This window comes from Gigantopelta aegis, chromosome 15 (assembly GCF_016097555.1).
Source record: "Gigantopelta aegis isolate Gae_Host chromosome 15, Gae_host_genome, whole genome shotgun sequence".
In the NCBI taxonomy this organism is placed as follows: Eukaryota; Metazoa; Mollusca; class Gastropoda; order Neomphalida; family Peltospiridae; genus Gigantopelta; species Gigantopelta aegis.
This window is the reverse complement of record NC_054713.1, coordinates 19,463,788-19,485,549: the sequence shown is the minus strand read 5'-3', so window position 1 is coordinate 19,485,549 and position 21,762 is coordinate 19,463,788. Positions and strand designations below refer to the sequence as shown.

At 36.5% G+C, this 21,762-nt stretch overlaps 2 protein-coding genes across 4 annotated transcripts; both read right to left on the bottom strand.

Moving 5' to 3' along the window:
* Positions 1-1,703: 1,703 nt before the first annotated feature.
* On the bottom strand, positions 1,704-3,491 carry LOC121390678 (THAP domain-containing protein 2-like). Its single transcript, XM_041522553.1, has 2 exons — positions 2,494-3,491; positions 1,704-2,183 (listed from the first exon to the last, which is right to left on the bottom strand). Exons 1-2 carry the CDS (start codon positions 2,851-2,853, stop codon positions 2,028-2,030), a joined length of 516 nt encoding a protein of 171 aa, XP_041378487.1. The 5' UTR covers positions 2,854-3,491; the 3' UTR covers positions 1,704-2,027.
* A 423-nt stretch (positions 3,492-3,914) lies between these two features.
* Positions 3,915-21,499, bottom strand: LOC121390083 (coiled-coil domain-containing protein 63-like). 3 transcript variants are annotated; one of them, XM_041521796.1, is made up of 12 exons: positions 21,427-21,499; positions 20,298-20,467; positions 19,619-19,749; positions 18,716-18,897; positions 15,712-15,893; positions 13,683-13,870; positions 12,311-12,525; positions 10,477-10,645; positions 9,937-10,100; positions 9,175-9,269; positions 6,704-6,882; positions 3,915-4,550 (listed from the first exon to the last, which is right to left on the bottom strand). In XM_041521796.1, exons 2-12 carry the CDS (start codon positions 20,453-20,455, stop codon positions 4,546-4,548), a joined length of 1,668 nt encoding a protein of 555 aa, XP_041377730.1. In that variant the 5' UTR covers positions 20,456-20,467; positions 21,427-21,499; the 3' UTR covers positions 3,915-4,545. The 3 variants fall into 3 exon arrangements, with proteins under 3 accessions (XP_041377730.1, XP_041377731.1, XP_041377729.1); XM_041521797.1 differs by having other exon boundaries at positions 6,751-6,882; XM_041521795.1 differs by having other exon boundaries at positions 3,915-6,882.
* Between the last annotated feature and the right edge of the window lie 263 nt (positions 21,500-21,762).

The following is a 21,762-nucleotide window of genomic DNA, read 5'->3' as shown; positions in this document are numbered from 1 at the left end:
CTTTACAAAATCAATAAAATTATATCGAGAAACAGTAGACAACACATATTTATTATTTTCTTTTTCTATTATCATTATAAACCAATGATCAAATGATATTTGCATTGTGTTAATGTGTGTCTTACATTAAAACATTGTATTGTTACCATTTACAGTAATTTGTTGTTTTAACTGGTTTATTAATCAGGTTGAAAGTGATAGCCTTTGAAACTGTGCCTCTTGTCAAAGGTAACTGACACTGTTTTAGATTTGAAAGGAAGGAATCTTTTATTTAACAATGCACTCAAGTCATTTTAATTACGGATATATAGAGTCGGACATGTTTAGGGATCACACAGATAATATTAGGGAGGAAACCTGCTGCTGTCACATAATGGATTACTCTTTCCGATTAACAATAAGGGATCTTTTATATGCATCAGCCCACAGACAGGATAATAAATAGTGTAGCATTTGTTACACCAGTTGTAGAGCACTGGCTGGAATGAGAAATAGCCCTATAGGACCACCAACAGGAATCAATCCTAGATCGACTGCATATTAAACTATGTCCTGGCCTGCATGGGATTAGGCGATTAAAATATTAATGGCAATTTTTATGTATATATATATAAAAAAATAATGCTACAAAATGTTCTGAAGATGGAACCACAAAGGTGAGGGACCAAGTAACTTTGAGATGTATCCGGTTTAAAAGGCTAAGTTCTGTACTAATATTTAAAAAGGGATGCTGTAGCTAGAGGGAGCAATGTATGTGTGGTCATGGAACATGTATGGAAACTAAATTTAGGTTCCTCCATTTTAATACAATGTGTTAATATGTATCCGATATCAGCAAGTTTAAGGAATAAAAAAGGACTTGATAAAATTAATAGTTTTAAAGTTTTTGTAAAGTTTTCTAATAAGATACTTGCTTAAATTTATTGTTGATGAAAAGCCTTACAAATGAACCAGTAGACAAGTCTGATGTGTTATATATATATATAACTACTGTCTATATATTGTCTACTGGTTGTTCATTTGTAACAAATGTTCATATATATATATATATATATATATATATGTGTGTGTGTGTGTGTGTGTGTGTGTGTATGTGTATCTATATGTACATATATATGTATATGTATATATACATATATATATATATGCATATATATATATATATATATATATATATATATATATATATATATATATATATATATATATATATATATATGGGTTATTTAAAATTGTTAAAAGAAATAATTTCCTTTAACAAAGTGTAGGCCAATTATTTCTTTTAAACAGTTTTAAATAAAAAATATAGGCCTACTCGTTTTATTTTATTATTTTTATTTGTGTGTGCGCGCGCTCGTTTGTAATGCTTTACTTGAAATATGGACCAGACGCTTTAAAAATACATGGACTAAAAATATTTATTCAGGTGAAAAGAAAAAAGAAAAAAAAGTTAGTTTGCTATAGTTTTGAACTCGGTCAATCGTCAAATTGTATGGGTGGAAAGAGTACATGTAGCTATGTAGAATAGCGTTCCCGTGCTACAAGCGGTAATTTAAGCACGTGTTGGCCATTCTTTGCTATTCACGCTACGCTAGTTCGCTTTGTTACTAATGGCCATTATGATAGACTTCTGCCTACCAGATGCGCGCGCATGCTGATACGTGACGTCACTTCCCTAAACACATGGCTTCTCCTATACATGTATGCACGTTATACGTAGGCCTATGACGTAGGAAACATATTACTACTACTCCTCACCCGTACAGTGTAAACCTCCTCACTTGGATTGGGTTTTGGCATTATTATTCACAATAAAATATATAATAATATTAACTTACCGTATGTTGTTTTTCCATCATAGTCATTTTCATCAAAATGACTCTTGCATACAACGCTGTATTTCTGCGGTTCCCAACAGTCCCTTTTCACGGAAACTTTCCACGCTTTAATTCGCTTTCTATCCGACCAAGGAAACAAATGACCCGTCCTATTTTCACATCCAGGCACACAACACTCCGTAGGCATTGTTACCGATAATAATGTGACTGAATCTGTACAAAGTGTGCACTGAACAATGACGATCCCGTGAAAAGGGAGGCGAAGATGATTACTTCCGGAACTCGGTTGCTTATCAGCGCCACCTGTCGGCAAGGGATTTTTCGTGGAATGCCATTATCGTATTTCTATAAAAAAAAAGAAATGTACTGTTTTTCCACAATCTTGTAATGGGATGTCAGAAATTTTCGCTTAGAATGCATTTTGCGAAAATACAATGTATGGCGATATGTTTTACGGTACAGGATCGTGCTATTTGGACATGGGATTTAATTTGTTTTATTTAGGGGAGGGTTTTTAGCCAAAAAACAAGTACCCATATATATATATATATATATATATATATATATATATATATATATATATATATTATAAATACGTTTGCTGGTTGTAAAACTATTTGGTGGAAGTCATTTGGCTAGGGCCTGAATGTTTTACCTCGGCATTGCGTCTTTTCTGAAAAGCGGACCTAGGGCGGCGAATCGGCATCTCTACCGAATTTTCAACAAACTCCCTGTTGGTAAATACAGTCGGGACAGCAGTGCCTTTTAACGAGATTCTTGCATTGCTGTATCCCATCTTAGCCATTTCAACCGGGTCCCGAGCGAAAGCATCCTTTTCGAAATGTGCCGAACACAACCGACTTGTACATTTTGGTGTCCATCCCTTCTCACCTCTCTGACACCGATGGATCCAAATGTTCCTTCTAGAATCACCTTCCGGCGGAAACCTAAAAAAGCTGATTCCTGATCCCTTTTTTGATTGGTTTTGACATCCCCATGCCACACAATAAACCATATTATAAAGGATAATTCCGTAATTTAACTCAGTGTTGTTCGAAGAAAGCACGCTTTTGTAATGGCAAACAATAGGCTACTGAATAGCGGTTCACGGTTGGACAGCGTCTCTGACGTCATCACGGAAATTGCCGATCTTTGCCGGTAAAATATGCATATTTCCCAACGATGTCAGAATTACGAATTGTACTGCTTTTAAGTTGTGAAATAATTTTTATATATTTTGTAAATTATTTTTTTAGTCATATTTGGCATCATATATTTACACAGTTACAATATTTAGACGCTGTTCACAAATCCTTTAATACTCCTTTCAGAAACCAGCATAACTCATGACTGACTATCACTAGATTGCATCTTCATACAGTCCCTAATTATGTCACAAGTGAAATTAGAAATTACACAATTTCACCGCTTATATTGGTTCGGGTTACAATACATACACATGTACGTCTTCATTCGATTTATTTATTTGGTATGTTATTGTCAAATTGGGGGTCACCAAATAAACTATCGGTGATAAATCATTATTGCTATTGTTCACTTATCAGAGGTATAGTTAATTTAATTAATTATACCAGTCCAGGTGAGTAATTCAGGCCCCATGGGCCTCTTGTTTTTGATAGATTATGATGATAACCCTCAAAGCCGTGGTAAAAAAGTTAGTTTGTTTTGTATAACAACACCACTAGAGCACATTGATTTAATAATTGGATATCAAACATTTGGTAAAATGTTTGACATTGTCTTAGGGAGCAAACCTGCTATATTTTTCCATTAACAGCAAGGGATCTTTTATATGCACCATCCCATAGACAGGATAGCACATACCACAGCCTTTGATATACCAGTCATGGTGCACTGGCTGAGACCAGAAATAGCCCAATGGGCCCACTGATCCCCGGGGATTGACCCTAGAAAGCCTTGAAAGATGACCTGTCAAGTAGTATGTGGTACTGATGGGACCATGTAATTATTTTAAAAACAAAATCAATTTTACTATTTCTGGTAAGCGGACATCTAAAAAAACATCCAAACAAACAAAAACACAATGACATGTAATAACTGTACTCGGACTAATTTATTTCTTATCAGTGATCACTGAATATACATAAACCCAGTTCCATATTAAAACGTTCAGTCAATGTTGCTATTTTGTTGTACTCCCGGCATATATAAATTTGAAAAATGACATGATAATGATAATGAAAGTGGTTTCCGTAGAAATTTGGCAAGGCATGGTAGACTAAACACTTTTGGAGAATTTTTACCATTTTCAGAACACACTCCACCCCCCTATTAAAAACAAAAAAATTATTGAAATAAAAACAATGTAAATTTCAATGTTCTTCAATGATCTTTCAAATTTCAATGTTCTTGCAAAGTTCAGTGTTCTGTAAGTTCAGTCTTCTTGTAAATTTCACTGTTCTTGAATGGCACAATATTTAACATGGTGTCTCAATACTATGTATGTACTGGAGTAGCAGATCCCATAGTCCTGTTACGTGGTAACAGTTACTTGACCTGAGCACAGTAGAGAATGATGAGGAGAAAGTCAGACATGTTCCATATCCACTAAAGGTCGAGGCATGTCCATCCTGAACACACACAGGTTCACCAAAAGGACAGTCCAGGAGCTGGGCATGCATGTATATGTATAGTAAAGCACAATATGATAGCAGTCACCTATCATCTATCCTGCAATTCAAAATAACTGAAGATTCAGAAAACAGTACATTCTTAGAAATCATCTGAGATATATTGAATACTACACTCGTATTTGCTAGATATAATTTTTACGAAACAAGTGAATGTCCTATGTTATATTATCTGACTGAATGAAAGTGAGTTTTGTAAAAAAATTTATATCTGGTGAAAACGAGTAGTATTTTATTTATTACCCACCATAATATATAATGTAAAATTTGACAATTATTTCTAACATAATGAGATATGTGAATGCATAGAGCTAAAACAAGGGAAGATGACGTCGCTTACCGAAATGACGTCATTTTGCAACTAATACACACCACTGGTGCATATGAAATTTGTATGTCACACCCAGGTGGGTAATAAACATGCATACAAGTTTAGAAAATCAACTGACTCCTGTGCAACTACAAGCCAAGGTCAAGAGTTTTAAAGTCTTTGAAAGAGGATCAATCTGATGGCAATTTTTATTTTATTTCTAACTTTTCCTACTTATTTTTAATTAAGTTTCAAGAACACTGTCCTGGGCACACACCACAGCTATCTGAACAGTCTGTTCAGGACCGGAACAGATGGTTTATAAATTTTGCGTGAGAAACTGAATTTGTAGCTTTTGTTTCATGACTAAGCCATTGAAAGTCACTCTGAGTAAGAACTGGCAACAGGATGCGAGCCCAGTACCTACCAGCCGTAAGCCTCAAGTCTAATGGCTTACACTTCACTACATCAAGAAGGCATGCTATGATGTCACACATATACATGTAGCATTTTTAAGACTAAATGATTTCACAGTCATTTAAGAACCCATTATTCATGTGGGTTTTTAGCCACCTAACTTTTTCTTATAAGAATCTTATCACAAATAATAATTATACCCACACATGTACTGTACAAATTTATTACAATGGTTTTATAAATTCCATACAGCGCACATATTCCAGTAATCTCTTTACTCATTTTAAAGTAAGTAATAAATATTAACCTATAGAACAGTAAAACATTTGTAGAAGAATAAACAAAACAAAAAACAAAAAGTGATTACATAGTTATATTAAAAGTTCAAAAATTATATTTATGTACAAATATCTATTGTAGAAATGAAATTCAATATCACATATAACTTATCAAGATTTCATGTCAAATATACATATCTATACAGATATATACCGTAATTATTTTGTAACCACTTTTCTGTACAGGAAATGCCATTGAGTTAACCAGCTCATTTATGTATATGTAGTTGTGTACTATTCTACAAAATTAACTAAACCAGTCCAAACCTCTGTTAATTGAGCAGCCACCTACCACATTGGTATTTCATTGCTTAGATAACACCTATATTAATTTTTAATGGGACAAACGACTAGTTTTAGAATTACATGTTATATATATATATATATATATATATATATATAGTCAGATTTTTGTCACTATTCTTATTTGGACCTGTAAATAGTAATTTCTTTAACCTCAGTATGGACTTAGTGTAAGCTGAATTCTTGGTCTTAAATTACAGATCACGGCCCCGTTCCACGAAGTGATCTTAGCCCTAAGATCACCTTAAGTGCATATGTTAGCATGAACTTTGGTCTATGTCAATACACAAATTTAAATTCCTTAACTTAGTCAATGATCTGTTAATTCACAAACTTTAATTCATAAAGTTAAACCTGTCAATTGTCAAACAGTAACATACAAACTTAAATTCATGAACAAGTCCATAATGTCAAACATCAAAACACAAATTCATGAACTTAATTCTTTATGAACTATAAAATATCAAAATACAATCTTAAATTCATGATCCTAAGTCTGAACTATCAACTGTCAACACACAAACTTAAATTCATCAACTTAATAAATGAACTGTCAAATGTCAATACACAAACTTTTAATTCATGAAGTCAGACTTGTCAATTGTCAAACGAAAAGTACACAAACTTAAATTTATGAACTTCGGGCCAAGAATGGAATGTCAATTGTCAACACAAACTTAAAACTTAACTTATTTTTATTTTTCAACTGTCGACACATGAGCTGAACTGTTAATTCTCAACACATTATCATTACGTTCATGCACTTAAGTCTATGAACCGTCCAACGTCACCACACAAGTTCAGCAAAGAACGTTTATTTCTTGCCGTCTTTCTTTTGTTTTTGTCCTTTGTCTCTGATACTCAGGTCGTACTTGAATCCCTCCTTCCTGGCGGCCGACTCCCTCTTGTGGACGGTCTTCATCACCCTGCTCTGTAACTCTGCCCGTGTCAGAGGCCTCATCTCCTCATCACTGCCTTCACTGGCCTCGCTCTCGTACTCATCACTGAAAACAAAAGGAAATGTTTTATTTAATGATGCACTCAACACATTTTATTTACGGTTATATGGCGTCAGACATATTATGGTTAAGGACCACACAGATATTGAGAGAGGAAACCCGCTGTCACCATTTCATGGGCTACTCTTTTCGATTACCAGCAAGGGATCTTTTATATGCACCATCCCATAGACAGGATAGCACATACCACGGCCTTTGATGTACCAGTTGTGTTGCACTGGCTGGAGCAAGAAATAGCGCAATGGGCCCACTGACGGGGATCGATCCCAAACCGACCGTGCACCAAGCGAGTACTGTACCACTGGGATACGCCTCGCCCCCACCGAAAACAAGACAAACAGTTCAGTTGCACATTTATAATTACAAACATCTGGGCTCGCCCTGTCCATTGCCTTGCTCTTGTAGTCATCAATGAAACCAAGACACAAAAATAACCCAGTTCAGTTGCAAATTTATAATTACAAACTTCAGGGCTCACCCTGTCCATTGCCTTGCTCTTGTAGTCGTCAATGAAACCAAGACACAAAAAACAAGTTCAGTTGCACATTTATAATTATAAAATTCCGGGCTCACCCTGTCCATTGCCTTGCTCTTGTAGTCGTCAATGAAACCAAGACACAAAAATAACCCAGTTCAGTTGCAAATTTATAATTACAAACTTCAGGGCTCACCCTGTCCATTGCCTTGCTCTTGTAGTCGTCAATGAAACCAAGACACAAAAAACAAGTTCAGTTGCACATTTATAATTATAAAATTCCGGGCTCACCCTGTCCATTGCCTTGCTCTTGTAGTCGTCAATGAAACCAAGACACAAAAATAACCCAGTTCAGTTGCAAATTTATAATTACAAACTTCAGGGCTCACCCTGTCCATTGCCTTGCTCTTGTAGTCGTCAATGAAACCAAGACACAAAAAACAAGTTCAGTTGCAAATTTATAATTACAAAATTCAGGGCTCGCCCTGTCCATTGCCTTGCTCTTGTAGTCGTCAATGAAACCAAGACACAAAAATAACCCAGTTCAGTTGCACATTTATAATTACAAAATTCAGGGCTCGCCCTATCGTCAATGAAACCAAGACACACACAAAAAAACCCAGTTCAGTTGCAAATTTATAATTCAAAGAATGTGCCTAAGACATGCAGATGCAGGCCATAAGATTTCAAATTTCATGGGAAACGATTTTCAGTTCCGTGACTTGTGATCATGGGAACCCATCGGAAACTCTTTATATTATTTTTGTTGAATAGTTGTACTCGATATAATAATCATAGGAAAAGAAAAATGTAGTCCTTATGGTTTAGTAATCAATGGGAAGCTATTCTTACACTAGTTATTTTAATGAAGATACATGTTTGTTCTATTTTCATTGTTTATAGTCTTCAAAATTAAACTTATGAAAATTTTTAATAATATTTTAATAGAAATTCTCAAAACGATTAATACCTGAAATGACTAAATAATATCTTTTTAAGGTAAAAGTTTCTTTTGTTTAACAACACTACTAGAGCACACTGATTATTGGATGTCAAACATATGGCAACTCTTGACATTGAGTCTTAGAGAGGAAATCCACTACATTTTTCCACTAAATATTAGTAAGGGATCTTTTATATGCACATTCCCACAGACAGGAAAACACATACCACAGCCTTTGATGTGGTGGTGCACTGGTTGAAACGAGAATCTTTTCAAGGTAATAAAAGATGCTGCATTTGGCTTTCATGGAAACCTTAAGAAATGTTCACTGAAATTGTAGATCATCAAAGGAAAGGAAATGTTTTATTTAACAATGCACTCAACACATTTTATTTAGGGTTATATGGCGTCAGACATATGGTTATGGACCACACAGATATTGAGAGGAAACCTGTCACTTCATGGGCTACTCTTTTCAATTAGCAGCAAGGGATCTTTTATATGCACCACTCCACAGATAGGATAGCACATACCACAGCCTTTGTTACACCAGTTGTAGAGCACTGGCTGGAATGAGAAATGGCCCAATGGACCAACCGACGGGAATCAATCCAAGATCGATCGCGCATCAGGCGAGCGCTGTACCACTGAGCTACATCCTGCCCCTCTTAGAGAGGAAACCCACTACATTTTCCCATTAATTATTAGGAAGGGATCTTTTATATGCACTTTCCCACAGACAGGAAAGCACATACCATAGCCTTTGATGTGATGCACTGGTTCTGCATTTGGCTTTCACGGAAACCTTAAGAAATGTTCACTGAAATGTAGATCATCAAAGGTGACTTGTATAACTTACCCTACAGCTGGTGGGTTGACTGGAATCATAGGGGGTGGGGCAGTAGGTCCCTCACCAAGAAGACCAACAGGTTTAGTTTCGTATTTGTCAGGATCCTGTAACAAGGAAAATGTAATGTGACATAATGATGAGGTAAAGCATGCTAATCATCAATCGTCGAAGTTTGCTCTTCAAATATATCCAACTCATGGGCAGCTGCAAAAAGTTTTTAAGTAAAAGAAAGACGTTTTATTTAACGACGCACTGAACACATTTTATTTACGGTTATATGGCGTCAGACATATGGTTAGGGACCACACAGATATTGAGAGAGGAAACCCGCTGTCGCCACTTCATGGGCTACTCTTTCCGATCAGCAGCAAGGGATCTTTTATATGCACCATCCCATAGACTGGATAGTACATACCACGACCTTTGATATACCAGTCGTGGTGCACTGGCTGGAACGAGAAATAGCCCAATGGGCCCACCGACGGGGATCGATCCCACACCGACCACGCATCGAGCGAACGCTGTACCACTGGGCTACATCCCGCCTCTTTTTAAGTAAAAGGTGCAGTTGCAAAATAGGAAGGGAGTATCAAAAAGTGCCCAGTTAAGGAAGGTGGATGCTTAATACAGGTCAGTTTATACTATATTAGATTATTTTGGAGAATACAAATGTGGTCTCTAAACACAGGTGGCTGCTTGTAACAAGTGGTCGGTAGAACAAGTCTGACTGTACATAATTATATTTGTCGTATTTTGAGTTCATTGACTCACCTTATTGTTGATGTATGTCTGTATAGCTAGAAGTTCGTTCGTCCTCTGTTCAATGATGCCCAGGTACTGTATCATGTTGCCATCGGTAACTCCCGTGGCAGCTCCCAACATGCTGTCTATAGCTGACCGATCACAGTTGATCTTGTTAAACAGTGAATCAATACCTGAAAGTGTATATTATATGTGAAGATGAAGGTCAAGACAAAAAGTCTGTTTATTAATCTTAAGTTATTTTGAAGCTTTTATCCAATTAAAGTTCAAACACCCTGTCCTGGCCACATATAAACTATCTTGTGTTTAAAAACTGAAACAAAAACATTTCAGTTTGCTCCTAAAATGCTTCTTTAAGAACAATCCCACAGACAGGATAGCACATACCATGATCTTTGATATACCAGTCGTGGTGCACTGGCTGGAATGAGAAATAGCCCAATGGGCCAACCGATGGGGATCTATATCCCAGACCATCCACGCATCAAGCGAGTGCTTTACCACTGGGCTACGACCCACCCCTAAGTCTTGCGTACAAAAATATTGTACCTGCTTTCAGCTGATCTAGAATTTTGGAAACTTCTTTGTATTTCATTTCAAACTCGTCGGCCTCTGCCGATGCTTTGTTCTGTTTTTCTTCCAGATTCTTCAGAATGTGTTTGCGCTGTGTTTCCAGCTCTATACCTTGAGCTTTGAACTTCTCGATTTCTTCATGTATCTACAACAAATTATTAAACAAACAACTATGAGATAGATTGAATAGATGTTTAACGACACACAACTATGAGATGCCAAAAGGAAAGCAGGGTTTTAGAATGCACTAAAGTCGAGGCTCTGGATGTGCAGAAAGGTTCGCCAATTTATATATTTAACTTCAACAATTGCAGAAACCCACCATTATTTTCCCCCAAAATACAAATCATTACATGAAATTATTTCGCCAAATTAAAATAAAATTCGCCAATTGAATTTAAAATTTGCAATTGGCGAATTTGGCGAGTGGCAGAGCTAGGGCTGAATGGGTATGACGAAAATAAGCCAGTCCAGATTAAGTACTAACATTCTAACCTCAAAACATTTCACCTCAAAATCAATGGAATGTTAAGCTGTAATTAGATTAAAATATCTTGAAATGAAACTGAATATATGTATAATGTACAACTTTTTACCAGCTATTATTAACGTATCTGTACTAAAAAGACGTTGGTGTGCTCAAAACAAACAAAAATATAGACATGTAGGACCCAAAAGGAAAAACATTTGAAACTAATAAAAGGAGAAAAGGGAAATTATATTGCATATTTTATAGACAAAAATATAAATTTTTAGCCTTTGGTTGTTATGCTGGAGAAGTTGCACCAAACTTAATGGGGAGTGGAAATACATAATAGGTGAAAAGTGACATTAATGATCATGTACCAATAATATTCAAATGGAAATTTATCTCTCTTAATTTCACCACATTAGTACCGTGAAACCTATCTATAGTCGGTCCCATCATCCTACAAATTTTTTTTAATAAATAAATTCTGTTTGGTTTGACATAATAAGAAAGTAAAACTGTTTGGAAATTAAAAAACAATACTATTTTTATGTGCAATTTACAAAACAATTGGCTCGGAAATAAATAACTTGTAGTAAATTCCATAGTATGAAAAAAGTGTTCCCTGTGGGAAGAACTATAAAGCAGATCACATTGGGACCTAATATATATCCAATTCAGATTGGATCTGGTGTTTAATAGGGTCGAGTTTTAGAATTAAGAAAATTCACGACCATGAAACTTGTCTGGTTTTGACGGGACACCTGTTTATTCAGGGTCTGGTTAAGACCAGCTTCACTGTACTTAACAAGAGTACCGGAGAGGTACATGGTACTCCAATCAGGAGTTTGATGGTAAACCATAACTATATTAATGAATATGTTACGGGTAAGATTCAATTCTAATTATGTGAAATGTTTGCAATGGGATGGATTAACAGTTTGTTTTGGACCAACACCTTCCCAAGATGTTCCTAAATATGGTTTGATGGTCCTGTATGCATCTGTATGCAAGATATGATCTGGACCAGGATTTAATGTTATGTGCAGTAGACCGTGAAAAGTAGGTCACAGTGGCCTAGTAATAGAATGCAACACACCACCATCCCAAGTTGTTCCTACAGGTGAGGGTTGATGGTCCTGTATCCATCTGTATGAAAGATGTGGTCCAGACAAGAAAACGTTGATGGATGGACAGACGGACAGACAATGCCATGCCATAGTACAACCCATCATAGATGGACATATAAAAACCACTAAGCACCAATCCTAATGTTGTGTACTGTAGAATGATGTAAAATAAAACCCTATGAGATGTCAAAGGTCACAGTGTATCACTTACTGATTGGATGTCCTCATTGAGTTTCTCAATCTCATTGTTCTGTTCATTGACGTAGTTAAACAGTGCAAAGTTGCGATCCTCCACCTCAATGAATCGCTCAACCAGAAGGTCAAGGTCGTCTTCACCCGTCATTTCTTTGATCTTTTCAAATGCAGCCTCATACGATTCGACAGAGTCTTCCTGGCTCTCTTTCTTACGTTCTGCCTCTTGAGCTTCTGATATTGGAAATAAACACAAATGTTTGTAATTTGTTAACTGAATGCATACATCACATATAAATATGACTGGGAATAAAAAAAACTCCACAGAAACCTTTAGAGGGTCTTGAAAAATAACATGGTCATTGTGAGCATTTCATTAAAAAAAATCAAGGAGAGAGAGAAAAAAACCCAAAGAAATTCAGGGAAAATTTATGTTTTTTATCCCAAATACAAACTAAAAACAATACACCTTCATAATTATTCAGGCACGGTGGAGCAGGGAAGCTCTAGCCTACCCAATAATTCTGAATCAAAAATATTATTGGTAGTAAATCTTAAGGCAGAGATGAATTTCACCACAAAACCCCAAAAAACTTTGCTTTGTACCCTCGATCTCAGTCAGCAACTACCCCCCCCCCCCCCCCCCCAATGTCTACTTGTTTCCACTGTGCCTGTAGTTAAGGTTCAAGCACACTGCCCTAGTTAGTTGTTAATAGGTGAGAAATTAGTGTAGTGGCCTTACACCTCTTCATTGAATTGTTAAAACTCATCACCAGTAAATTCAAGTAATTCACTTATTGTAATCTTAAAAGTACTGTGTATCAGTACAATAGGATAAACCTCATGCAAATGAAATATTTGGGATTCAAGTGAATTTGTGTGTATTTTTGCTATAACTATGTGATTCTAAACCAGCCATAACACTTTCTTCCTATTTTCTTTAATCCTCGGGTGGGGGTGTGGGGGGGGGGGGATTCAAGTAAAAATATTGGCCAAAAAAATACAAAAGTACTGACCGATGCTTGGTTAAATTTAGACTTATGCACCTTTTTTTCTGGGTTCAATTACGGCAAAGTATTTTTGTTTCATTACAGGGCTTTAGCTAGGATTGTTTTGGGGGGGGGGGGGGGGGGGTTGTGGGAGGAAGTGTGTGTGCAGATGAATGCTTAGAATAAATGAGTATGGAAGAGAAAAGACACTAGGGAGTCTGGGGCAAGCCCCCCAAGTAAGTAATTTTCAAATCTAGAGGCTCTGAAATACCATTCTGCAGCCATTTCAGGGAGGTTGCATACTTAAAACATCAATATCAATAACCAGTAAAAACAATGTGGGGCGGAAACTGTCCCCCCTTGCCCCCCTGCTAGCTACAGCCCTCATTTATTGTTACGCACCTTTCTTCTGTCTCCAGGCAACCAGCTGTGGGTCCTCCTGCCTCTCCTGCCCCTTGATTCCCATGAACTCCTTGAGCTTTCTGTCGTGGTCGATGATGCGCACGAGCTCCTTCATCTCAGCATTGTGCTGCTGCATGTCCTTGTCAGCCTTCTCCTTCAGGATGATCATCTTCGTCTGAGCCTCGTCTCTGTAAATTAAACATACCAATTATGGTTGTACTGCACCAAATAAAATCACAGAGGCAACAATCAGGGTTTCTGCCAGAGGTAAAACGGGGACCGCTCTATAGTCCAAAGGTTCAATAGTTCAGGGTTAGGTCTATAAACCTTCGGACTACTGAACCTTCGGACTACTGAACCTTCGGACTACTGAACCTAGGGTTAGGGTTAGTGTTGAACTTTCGGACCACTGAACCTTCGGACTATAGAGCTGTAATCGGGTAAAACAGATAAAAATTAATGCATGGTTAATGCCGAAATTTCAAACCTAAATTTAGGGGCTTTTTAGGGTCAATGTAAGTAAAATTTAAGGACTAAAACTTCAGGGCGACCAACCTAATGGAAATGCCCTTTTCAAAACAATAATTTAAAGCACGCGAAAACGTCATTTTCATAAAAGTAATTTTAAACAGTGCGAAAAATGTCATGTTTGACATATATTTGCAAAATGACAATGAGTATATTATTATTTATATGTGAATTTAAAGTTTAGGTCTCACTACACAGATCACTTCCGGGTGAGAGTTCATTCATCACGGTCCACTATAGTTCCTAATTGTGGCACATGTTATGGTTCACATATTCACTTCTAGGAAATGGTGAAGAATTAAAACAATATGTATGTTTAATGGTAAGCCTTCTGGCTGTATTTTGTCCATGTTATTTTGTAATATTGTGCATCGACCTTTTTGGACATGGGTATATAGCACAAGTGACAGCCGGAGTGAATCGGTTAATGAACCACCTGTTCGGACCGGTACTACAGCCAGATGCGGTTACATAGCAAAAAACTGAGACGGAAATGTTCACAATTTTGGAGTGAATATAAATGCTTATATAATGTATGTTCGCAATGGTGTATGTTGTTAGTGCCAACGAGAACCCGTTCTATGGGCAATCTTCGCTTGAAGTTGGGCAGTTTAACATGGGTTTCAGTGGCAGATGACATCTGTGTAGTGAGACCATAACTTTGCTGTCTGCCATTTGCAATAACCTAATGCGACAAAATAATGGGAGTGTTCGAGCAGGCAATCGGAATCGACAGAGAACCGTCCTACACATTTTCATAAACATAAATACGTAGAATTCACAGAGACATAAATGTCTGATTCAGTTCAGATAATTTTAGAATATTCCGTTTTATTTAGTTTGCACTGAGATTAAGACTCTTGATTAGTATTTTAGAAACATGTTTCGTTTTAGAATGACCAATCAAGCGCTCCCCAAAAGTAACGAATGAATCCTTCTACGAACAATACCGAACATTGACGATGTTTTACAAATGAATCTTTGGTATCATTTTGGCATTGTTTACACACCAACGTTCGAGCGAGCACAGAGATCAACAAATGAAAGTAGATATCGATGTATTTTTGGCAATTTATTTAATATTTCCGGAAGAAGAAAAATGTCTTTTGTGAACTTGCCGGTAAAATATAGGGCTTTTTAGGGCTAGATCATCAAAATAGGGACTTTTTATGGCAACCCTTCATATTTAGAGCCTTTTCAAGCGTGTGCAAACCGTGTAATGTCATCCTCCACAAATATGGCACCAATTAAAAAAAAAAAAAAAAAAATATATTTGACCTTTTGACAAAATTACTGCATGATGAAGGGATGAAGATTCAAGTTTAATATCATTCTCACCTATTACATGTATACAATCGTTGTCACTATTACTATGTATCTGGTTTAACATGTATACATTGTTGTACAATCGTTGTCACAATTACTATTACTATGTATCTGGTTTAACCATTTTATATTTATACCATGCCATATAAATAAATGATTTCATTTGATTCGTCACCTTTGATCATACGCTTGTGTTGAGGACTCTATAACTTCTCCCATCTCACGTCGCAGCTGTTTGAGTTCCTTCTCCAGCTTCTTAAACAGAGTCTCGAACCTCTTGTGTTCACACCGCAGACTCTCTATCTCGTCTCGCAGCTTGGCATTCTCACTCAGCGATTCATTGAACTTCTTCTTTGCCTGGAAATAAGCAATTATTTTATAATTTAATTATAGTTACACCAAAAAACACACGGGTTATAACATTATAGCGGCTTAATGAACTTCTTCTTTGCCTGAAAATAACAAATTATTTCATAATTTATTATAGTTACACCAAAAGACCATGGGTTATAACATTTCATCCTATAACTTGCCCATGATATCCATGTCATAAACCGATGTGATAATTTACTTTATTAACCCGGTTAATAATGGTATGCAAATCTGCACGGTCTCTAGGTAATTTGTTGCTGTGGATGGGTCATTTGCTTACAAGCCAACAAGGCCTGTATACCTGAGCGTAACGTTTTCAAAGATTTGTTTGAAACGTGTGACGTCAAACTAATTTGTGTTAATCGTGATGACGTCATATTTCCGATGGCGGCGACTTTAGTACTGTGATTTACTAATTTTTTTATTAAAATGTTATTTTAGGAGTGTTATAGGATAAATAGAATTCGCTACTCGTGTTTTTTAATATGTAAGTTTCAACCTCGTCTAGTTAATCAGTATTTGTCTCGGCAGAGCCTCTACAAATACTGATTAACGTAGACTCGGTTGATATTTTCCATATTAAAAAACACTTGTGACAAATCCTATATGTACCGGTAGTGGCTTAATGAACTTCTTGTTTGCCTGGAAATAAATATTTTAAAAATAAATTAATCATAGTGACACCAAAAAAAACCACGGGTTAGAACATTGTAGCATATCAATCAACTTCTTCTTTGCCTGGAAATAATAAATTGTTTTATAATAATTACAGTTACACCAAAAAAGACTGAGGATTCGTCACAAGTATTTTTTAATATGGAAAATATCAACCATATTTTAATTGGTATTTATCAAGGCTTTACCAAGACAAATACAGATTAACTAGAGGAGGTTGCTATTTTACATATTAAAAAACACGACTAGCAAATTCTATTTATCCTAGATAACACTTCTAAAATAATGTTTAATAAAAAAAATTGTAAATCACAGTACTAAAGACGGTAATATGACATCATCTCGATTAGCACAAATTAGCTCAACGCTAGGTATTTTAACTAAATCTTTGAAAATGTTACACTCAGGTATACAGGTCTTGTTGGTTTATAAACAAATGACCCATCCACAGCAACACATTACCAAGTGACCTTGCAAATTTGCATACCATTATCAACCAGGTTAATATACTAAATTATCACATGGGTTTATAACATGGATATCATGAGTAAGTTATAGGATAAATTTGTATATAATATTGTTATAAATATAGCAGTTCGTGGGGGGAAAAAAGTAGCCATCATGTCCACCATCTTGAATACTTCCTTTTAAACATCTAACCTGATAACATACCTTTTTTGTTATCGGCCGTATCAAATTAGTGTAAAAGCAGGTTTACTGCTCAATCTGAGCATCATTTGCCACTTACAAGGGGGAAAAAAACCCAGTTACACCAAAGAACTTAAATACTTTACCACACAACATTTAAAAAAAAAAAAAAATATTAACAGTCACTTATAATCTTTAAAACTAACAACTACTACTTAACATTTTAGAATTCTGTAGCAATCTTAGCATTCTAAAAGTTGATGTGATACTGAACAAAGTTTTCAATGCTTTCCAACATAGATGATAGCCAATACTATACTTTTCCATGCTCATAACAGCACATACCAAGACTTTTGACATGGCCTACCAGTGGCATGTTCAGGAGGGTAGGCAATCACAAACAATTTGACTAATTGTCCTCAACAACATGCCTCAGTCATGGAGCAAAAGAAAGATTTTTTTGTTTAACGACACCACTGGAGCACATTGATTAATTAATCATCGGCTAGTCGATGTCAAACATTTGGTAATTCTGACTCATAGTCATCAGAGGAAACCTACTACATTTTTTCTAATGCAGCAAGGGATCTTTTATATGCACTTTTCCACAGACAGGAAAACACATACCACAGCCTTTATCCAGTTGTGGTGCACTGGTTGGAATGAGAAAAAACCCAATCACTTGAATGGATCCACTAAGGTGGCTCCATCCTGCCACGCAAGTATCTCAAGCGAGCACTCAACCAACCGAGCTAAATCCCGTTCCCAGCCATAGATCAGTGCTAATGTCTACCACTATTCCATCAAAGCATGTAAAAACAAATCTACTAATTAGGCTACAGGTTTTTAAAAAATGTTCAGTGCTACCACATCATAAAACTATTATCAACTATGATGTATGCCACAGCCTACAATGGTTTTATGACATCATAACGTTAAGATAGCTTCGTAAATTGGGGCTCAGGTCTGTAGGAACCGGGAGTGAGCTGCTCCCAACCTTAAGAACTGGGAGTGAGGTGCTCCCATCCTGAGAAATAAAATGCATGTTTTTTCAGCCCTCTTCTATATAAATTTACAAATGTAATTTGTGCCCTCCTCCTCTCCCAATTAGAGGACTCTGGGTCACCCATCTAAAGGTTGTGTAACCCCCCTCCCCTCCATCTCCCATACACACACTCCAGATATCGTTCCTATGGACCTGCTGGGGCGGGACATAACCCAGTGGTAAAGTGTTCACTTGATGCATGGTTGGTTTGGGATCGATCCCTGTTGGTGGACCCACTGGACTATTTCTCAATGACTGGTATATCAAAGCCCATGGTATGTGCTATCCTGTCTGTGGGATAGTGTGTGTAAAAGATCCCTTGCTACTAATGGAATTATTTTGCGGATTTCCTCTCTGAAACTATATTTCAAAATAATTAGTCAGTGTGCTCTAGTGGTGTCGTTAAACAAAACAAATTTTAACAATCCATAATTGTGACCTTATCAAGTCTGTTCTCCAGTACGCGGACAGTCTTCTTGGTCTGGGTGGTGTGAGCCGTGCTCATGTGGACTCCGCCCGCACTCTTGTGTTGTTGTCGCTCTTTCTTCTCCCACTCACGGATTTTCTGATCCAACTCTGCTTGTTTCTTCTTCTCCTCCTCTATCTCATTATCACAATCATCTGAAACCAAAATGAAGACAATGATAATGATGATGATGATAATGGTGGTGATTACTGTCATACAAACAATTACAACACCACATGTTCAAACAATGTAAACATTCAGACACAATGGGTACGCTACTTGGGCAATTCTAAAAATTAGAATAGGCCTAATTGGAATTCTAAACGAGCAAGACATTCAGCTCTGATGGGATTCCAACCCATTCAAATACAGCAAGTTATGCAATCCTCCAAAAAATAAAGGTGGAGCTATTTTCAACAACCATATAGGTCTTTTGTTTCAATTTTGCTTGATTGGTTTAATTTCAATAGTAGTTCCCACTGAATTGTAATTGTCCAATCAAGCACTCCTAATGTAGCTGCATGCTGGTAAATGAAACTGGTCAAAGTGTTTGGCTGCATATTATACATACCAGAGAACCAGTCAATTGAATTATTATAAAACCAACTTTTTTTTTTTTTTTTACAAACATTACATTTTGGACCTTCAAAAATAATATGCTGTAACCAATGTGCGAAATTTTGGTCACCAAGCAGGCAACTCACGATAAGGTTTTCACTCGCCGTTGGGCGATAGGGCGACCACAAAATGCACACTGTTAGAAGTGTGGGGTGTTCAAATGATGGATGCAATATTTTTTCCCCTCGAACTCAACTAATGGGAGTTCAGGGGCACACTTGCACTCCTGAAACAATGAAAGTCATAAATTGTATTTACCTTTAGCTTCTGCCAAAGTGACAAGAGTGTCAATATTTTCTTCATCTCTTGCCTGGTTACTCCGACTCTCGGCAAGCCTAAGTTCCTTTAACAGTTCTTGTTTCTCTCCCTCCAGCTGTGAAACTGCACTCCTGTTCAAAACATAACACTCCGTTAACATGTAACTTGACTGATCAACACACTCATCGAAATAGCTTATGTGCAAAACATTCAATTTTCTGCATAAAATGACGAGGGTCTCAGAATGAGTCTCGCAATATTTATATATTCAAAAGATCACTGAAATTCCTAAGCACACACACTCTATCTATCTTTCTCTCTCCCTTCAATCTTTTTCCCATCCTCCTTTTCTCTCTCTCTCTCAAAAATTATGTTTTTTACAAGTACAAATGTACCTACATTATATCAACAAATACATTAAATAACATGAAAAGTTATTTATCTTAATTGCTGTATGTCTTCCTATTGGTGGGCCCATTGGACTATTTCTCATTCCAGCCAGTGCACCACGACTGGTATATCAAAGGCCATAGTATGTGCTATCCTGTCTGTGGGATGATGCATATAAAAGTTCCCTTGCTACTACTATAATGGAAAAATATAGTGGGTTTCCTCCTAATGGTGTCGTTAAACAAAACACTTTTTTGTGCTATATTTCTAAAAATCAGTTTTTACCTACCTCTGCTTTCTAATAAGATTCTGTGATTCTTCTGTATACGCCGCTCGATCTCCCTCCATCAGTCGATACTGCCGCTGCAGTTTTACCAGCTCCCCTTCCTGAAGTCCCTCAATGTCAGTGTCACTGACATCAGACCGCGCTGATCGTGGGCGGGGCATCTTGGCAGATTTCTAAACATAAAACATCTAGTATGAAAAATTATGGAGAGTATATCTAGCCAGGCTTTCTGCCAGAAAATAATCTGAGGGTACGTAGTAAAAAGGAAATAAGACTGTATTTCAGGCTCTTTGGCAAATTTTAATAGCAGTCTTCTTACTATTATGTATCTAAAAATTATAAAAATATATCCATTTATTTCTCGAAAGATTTTAGGGTTCGTAATTTTACCCTCTAACAGAAAGCCCCGTTAGTATTTACCATCCAGAGTCCATATTTTGAAAGTTATGTTAGCACTACAATATTGTAAAATGTCAGTCTTTAACATCACTATGACACAAGTTACAGTGATGTCATAGCCTACAATGGTTTTATGATACAATCATACATAGTGCTGAGATAAAGTTCTTCGAAAATCTCTAGTTAGGGCCACTAAAATGATCTTAAAGGGACATTTCTGAGTTTGTTGCATTGTAAGATGTTTCCGACTAATAAAATATTTCTACGATTAAACTTACATATTAAATATATTTTCTTGTTTAGAATATCATTGTCTGTATATTCAATGTGTTTCTGGTCATCTTAATATCTGTAAGAAGCCCAAACTGGATTTTGTCTTCAAATAATTTCGTACATACGAAAAAACACACTGTCGTCGAACTTACGAAGTTACGGTCCTTAGGAAAATGACCACAGCATTTTCGAAAAGAGTTCGACGAGTAGTCTATATCAAAGTCTCTAAAGACTAACCCTAACCCTATCCCTAAAACTACCTTAACCATTGAAGGGGGCACGGGTCGAACTCATGCCAATTATATTACACTGATTAGAGCGTGCTTAAAAATTAAATAAAAGTGACGTGCACGACCAATGATTAGGGCCTACGCCACGATACCCTTTTATTTGACCTCCAAGAAAACATTTTGAACCTTGTTTAAGCTTAAATATAGCAAAACTAAAAACAATACTAACCCAAAAACTATGAATACAACTGCAGACAACAAATGCTAAAAGAAAAACGAATGCCGAACAACTGTCAGTTACAACAGTATCAAAACATCAATGGTGCCCACAACTTGATCAGTTGCTACGGGAGACAGTCAGTTCCGCAAAGGGGAGTAATTTTAGCAGGTGCGAACCAAGGCCTACTTCGGGCGAATACATTTGTAATACGGTACATGTGTAAAATGGTAACGTAAATCACGATATACACTGACAATGATCCGACATTGATTAAATTATATTATATTATGAAATGTATTTTAGATAAATTATTTAAATGTTTAACAAATTAATGACTTTATTATGC

What these genes read in the sequence shown, in the direction of transcription:
- LOC121390678 (XM_041522553.1), bottom strand. Translation starts at nt 2,853, where the DNA reads ATGGTTTATTGTGTGGCATGGGGATGTCAAAACCAATCAAAAAAGGGA. An exon ending in AGAAAAGACGCAATGCCGAG is followed by an intron (nt 2,184 to 2,493) that starts GTAAAACATTCA and finishes TTTTTTTTATAG; the next exon opens with AAATACGATAATGGCATTCC.
- LOC121390083 (XM_041521795.1), bottom strand. Translation starts at nt 20,455, where the DNA reads ATGCCCCGCCCACGATCAGCGCGGTCTGATGTCAGTGACACTGACATT. An exon ending in TGCCTGGAGACAGAAGAAAG is followed by an intron (nt 12,526 to 13,682) that starts GTGCGTAACAAT and finishes TTCCAATATCAG; the next exon opens with AAGCTCAAGAGGCAGAACGT. An exon ending in AGACATACATCAACAATAAG is followed by an intron (nt 9,270 to 9,936) that starts GTGAGTCAATGA and finishes TCCTTGTTACAG; the next exon opens with GATCCTGACAAATACGAAAC.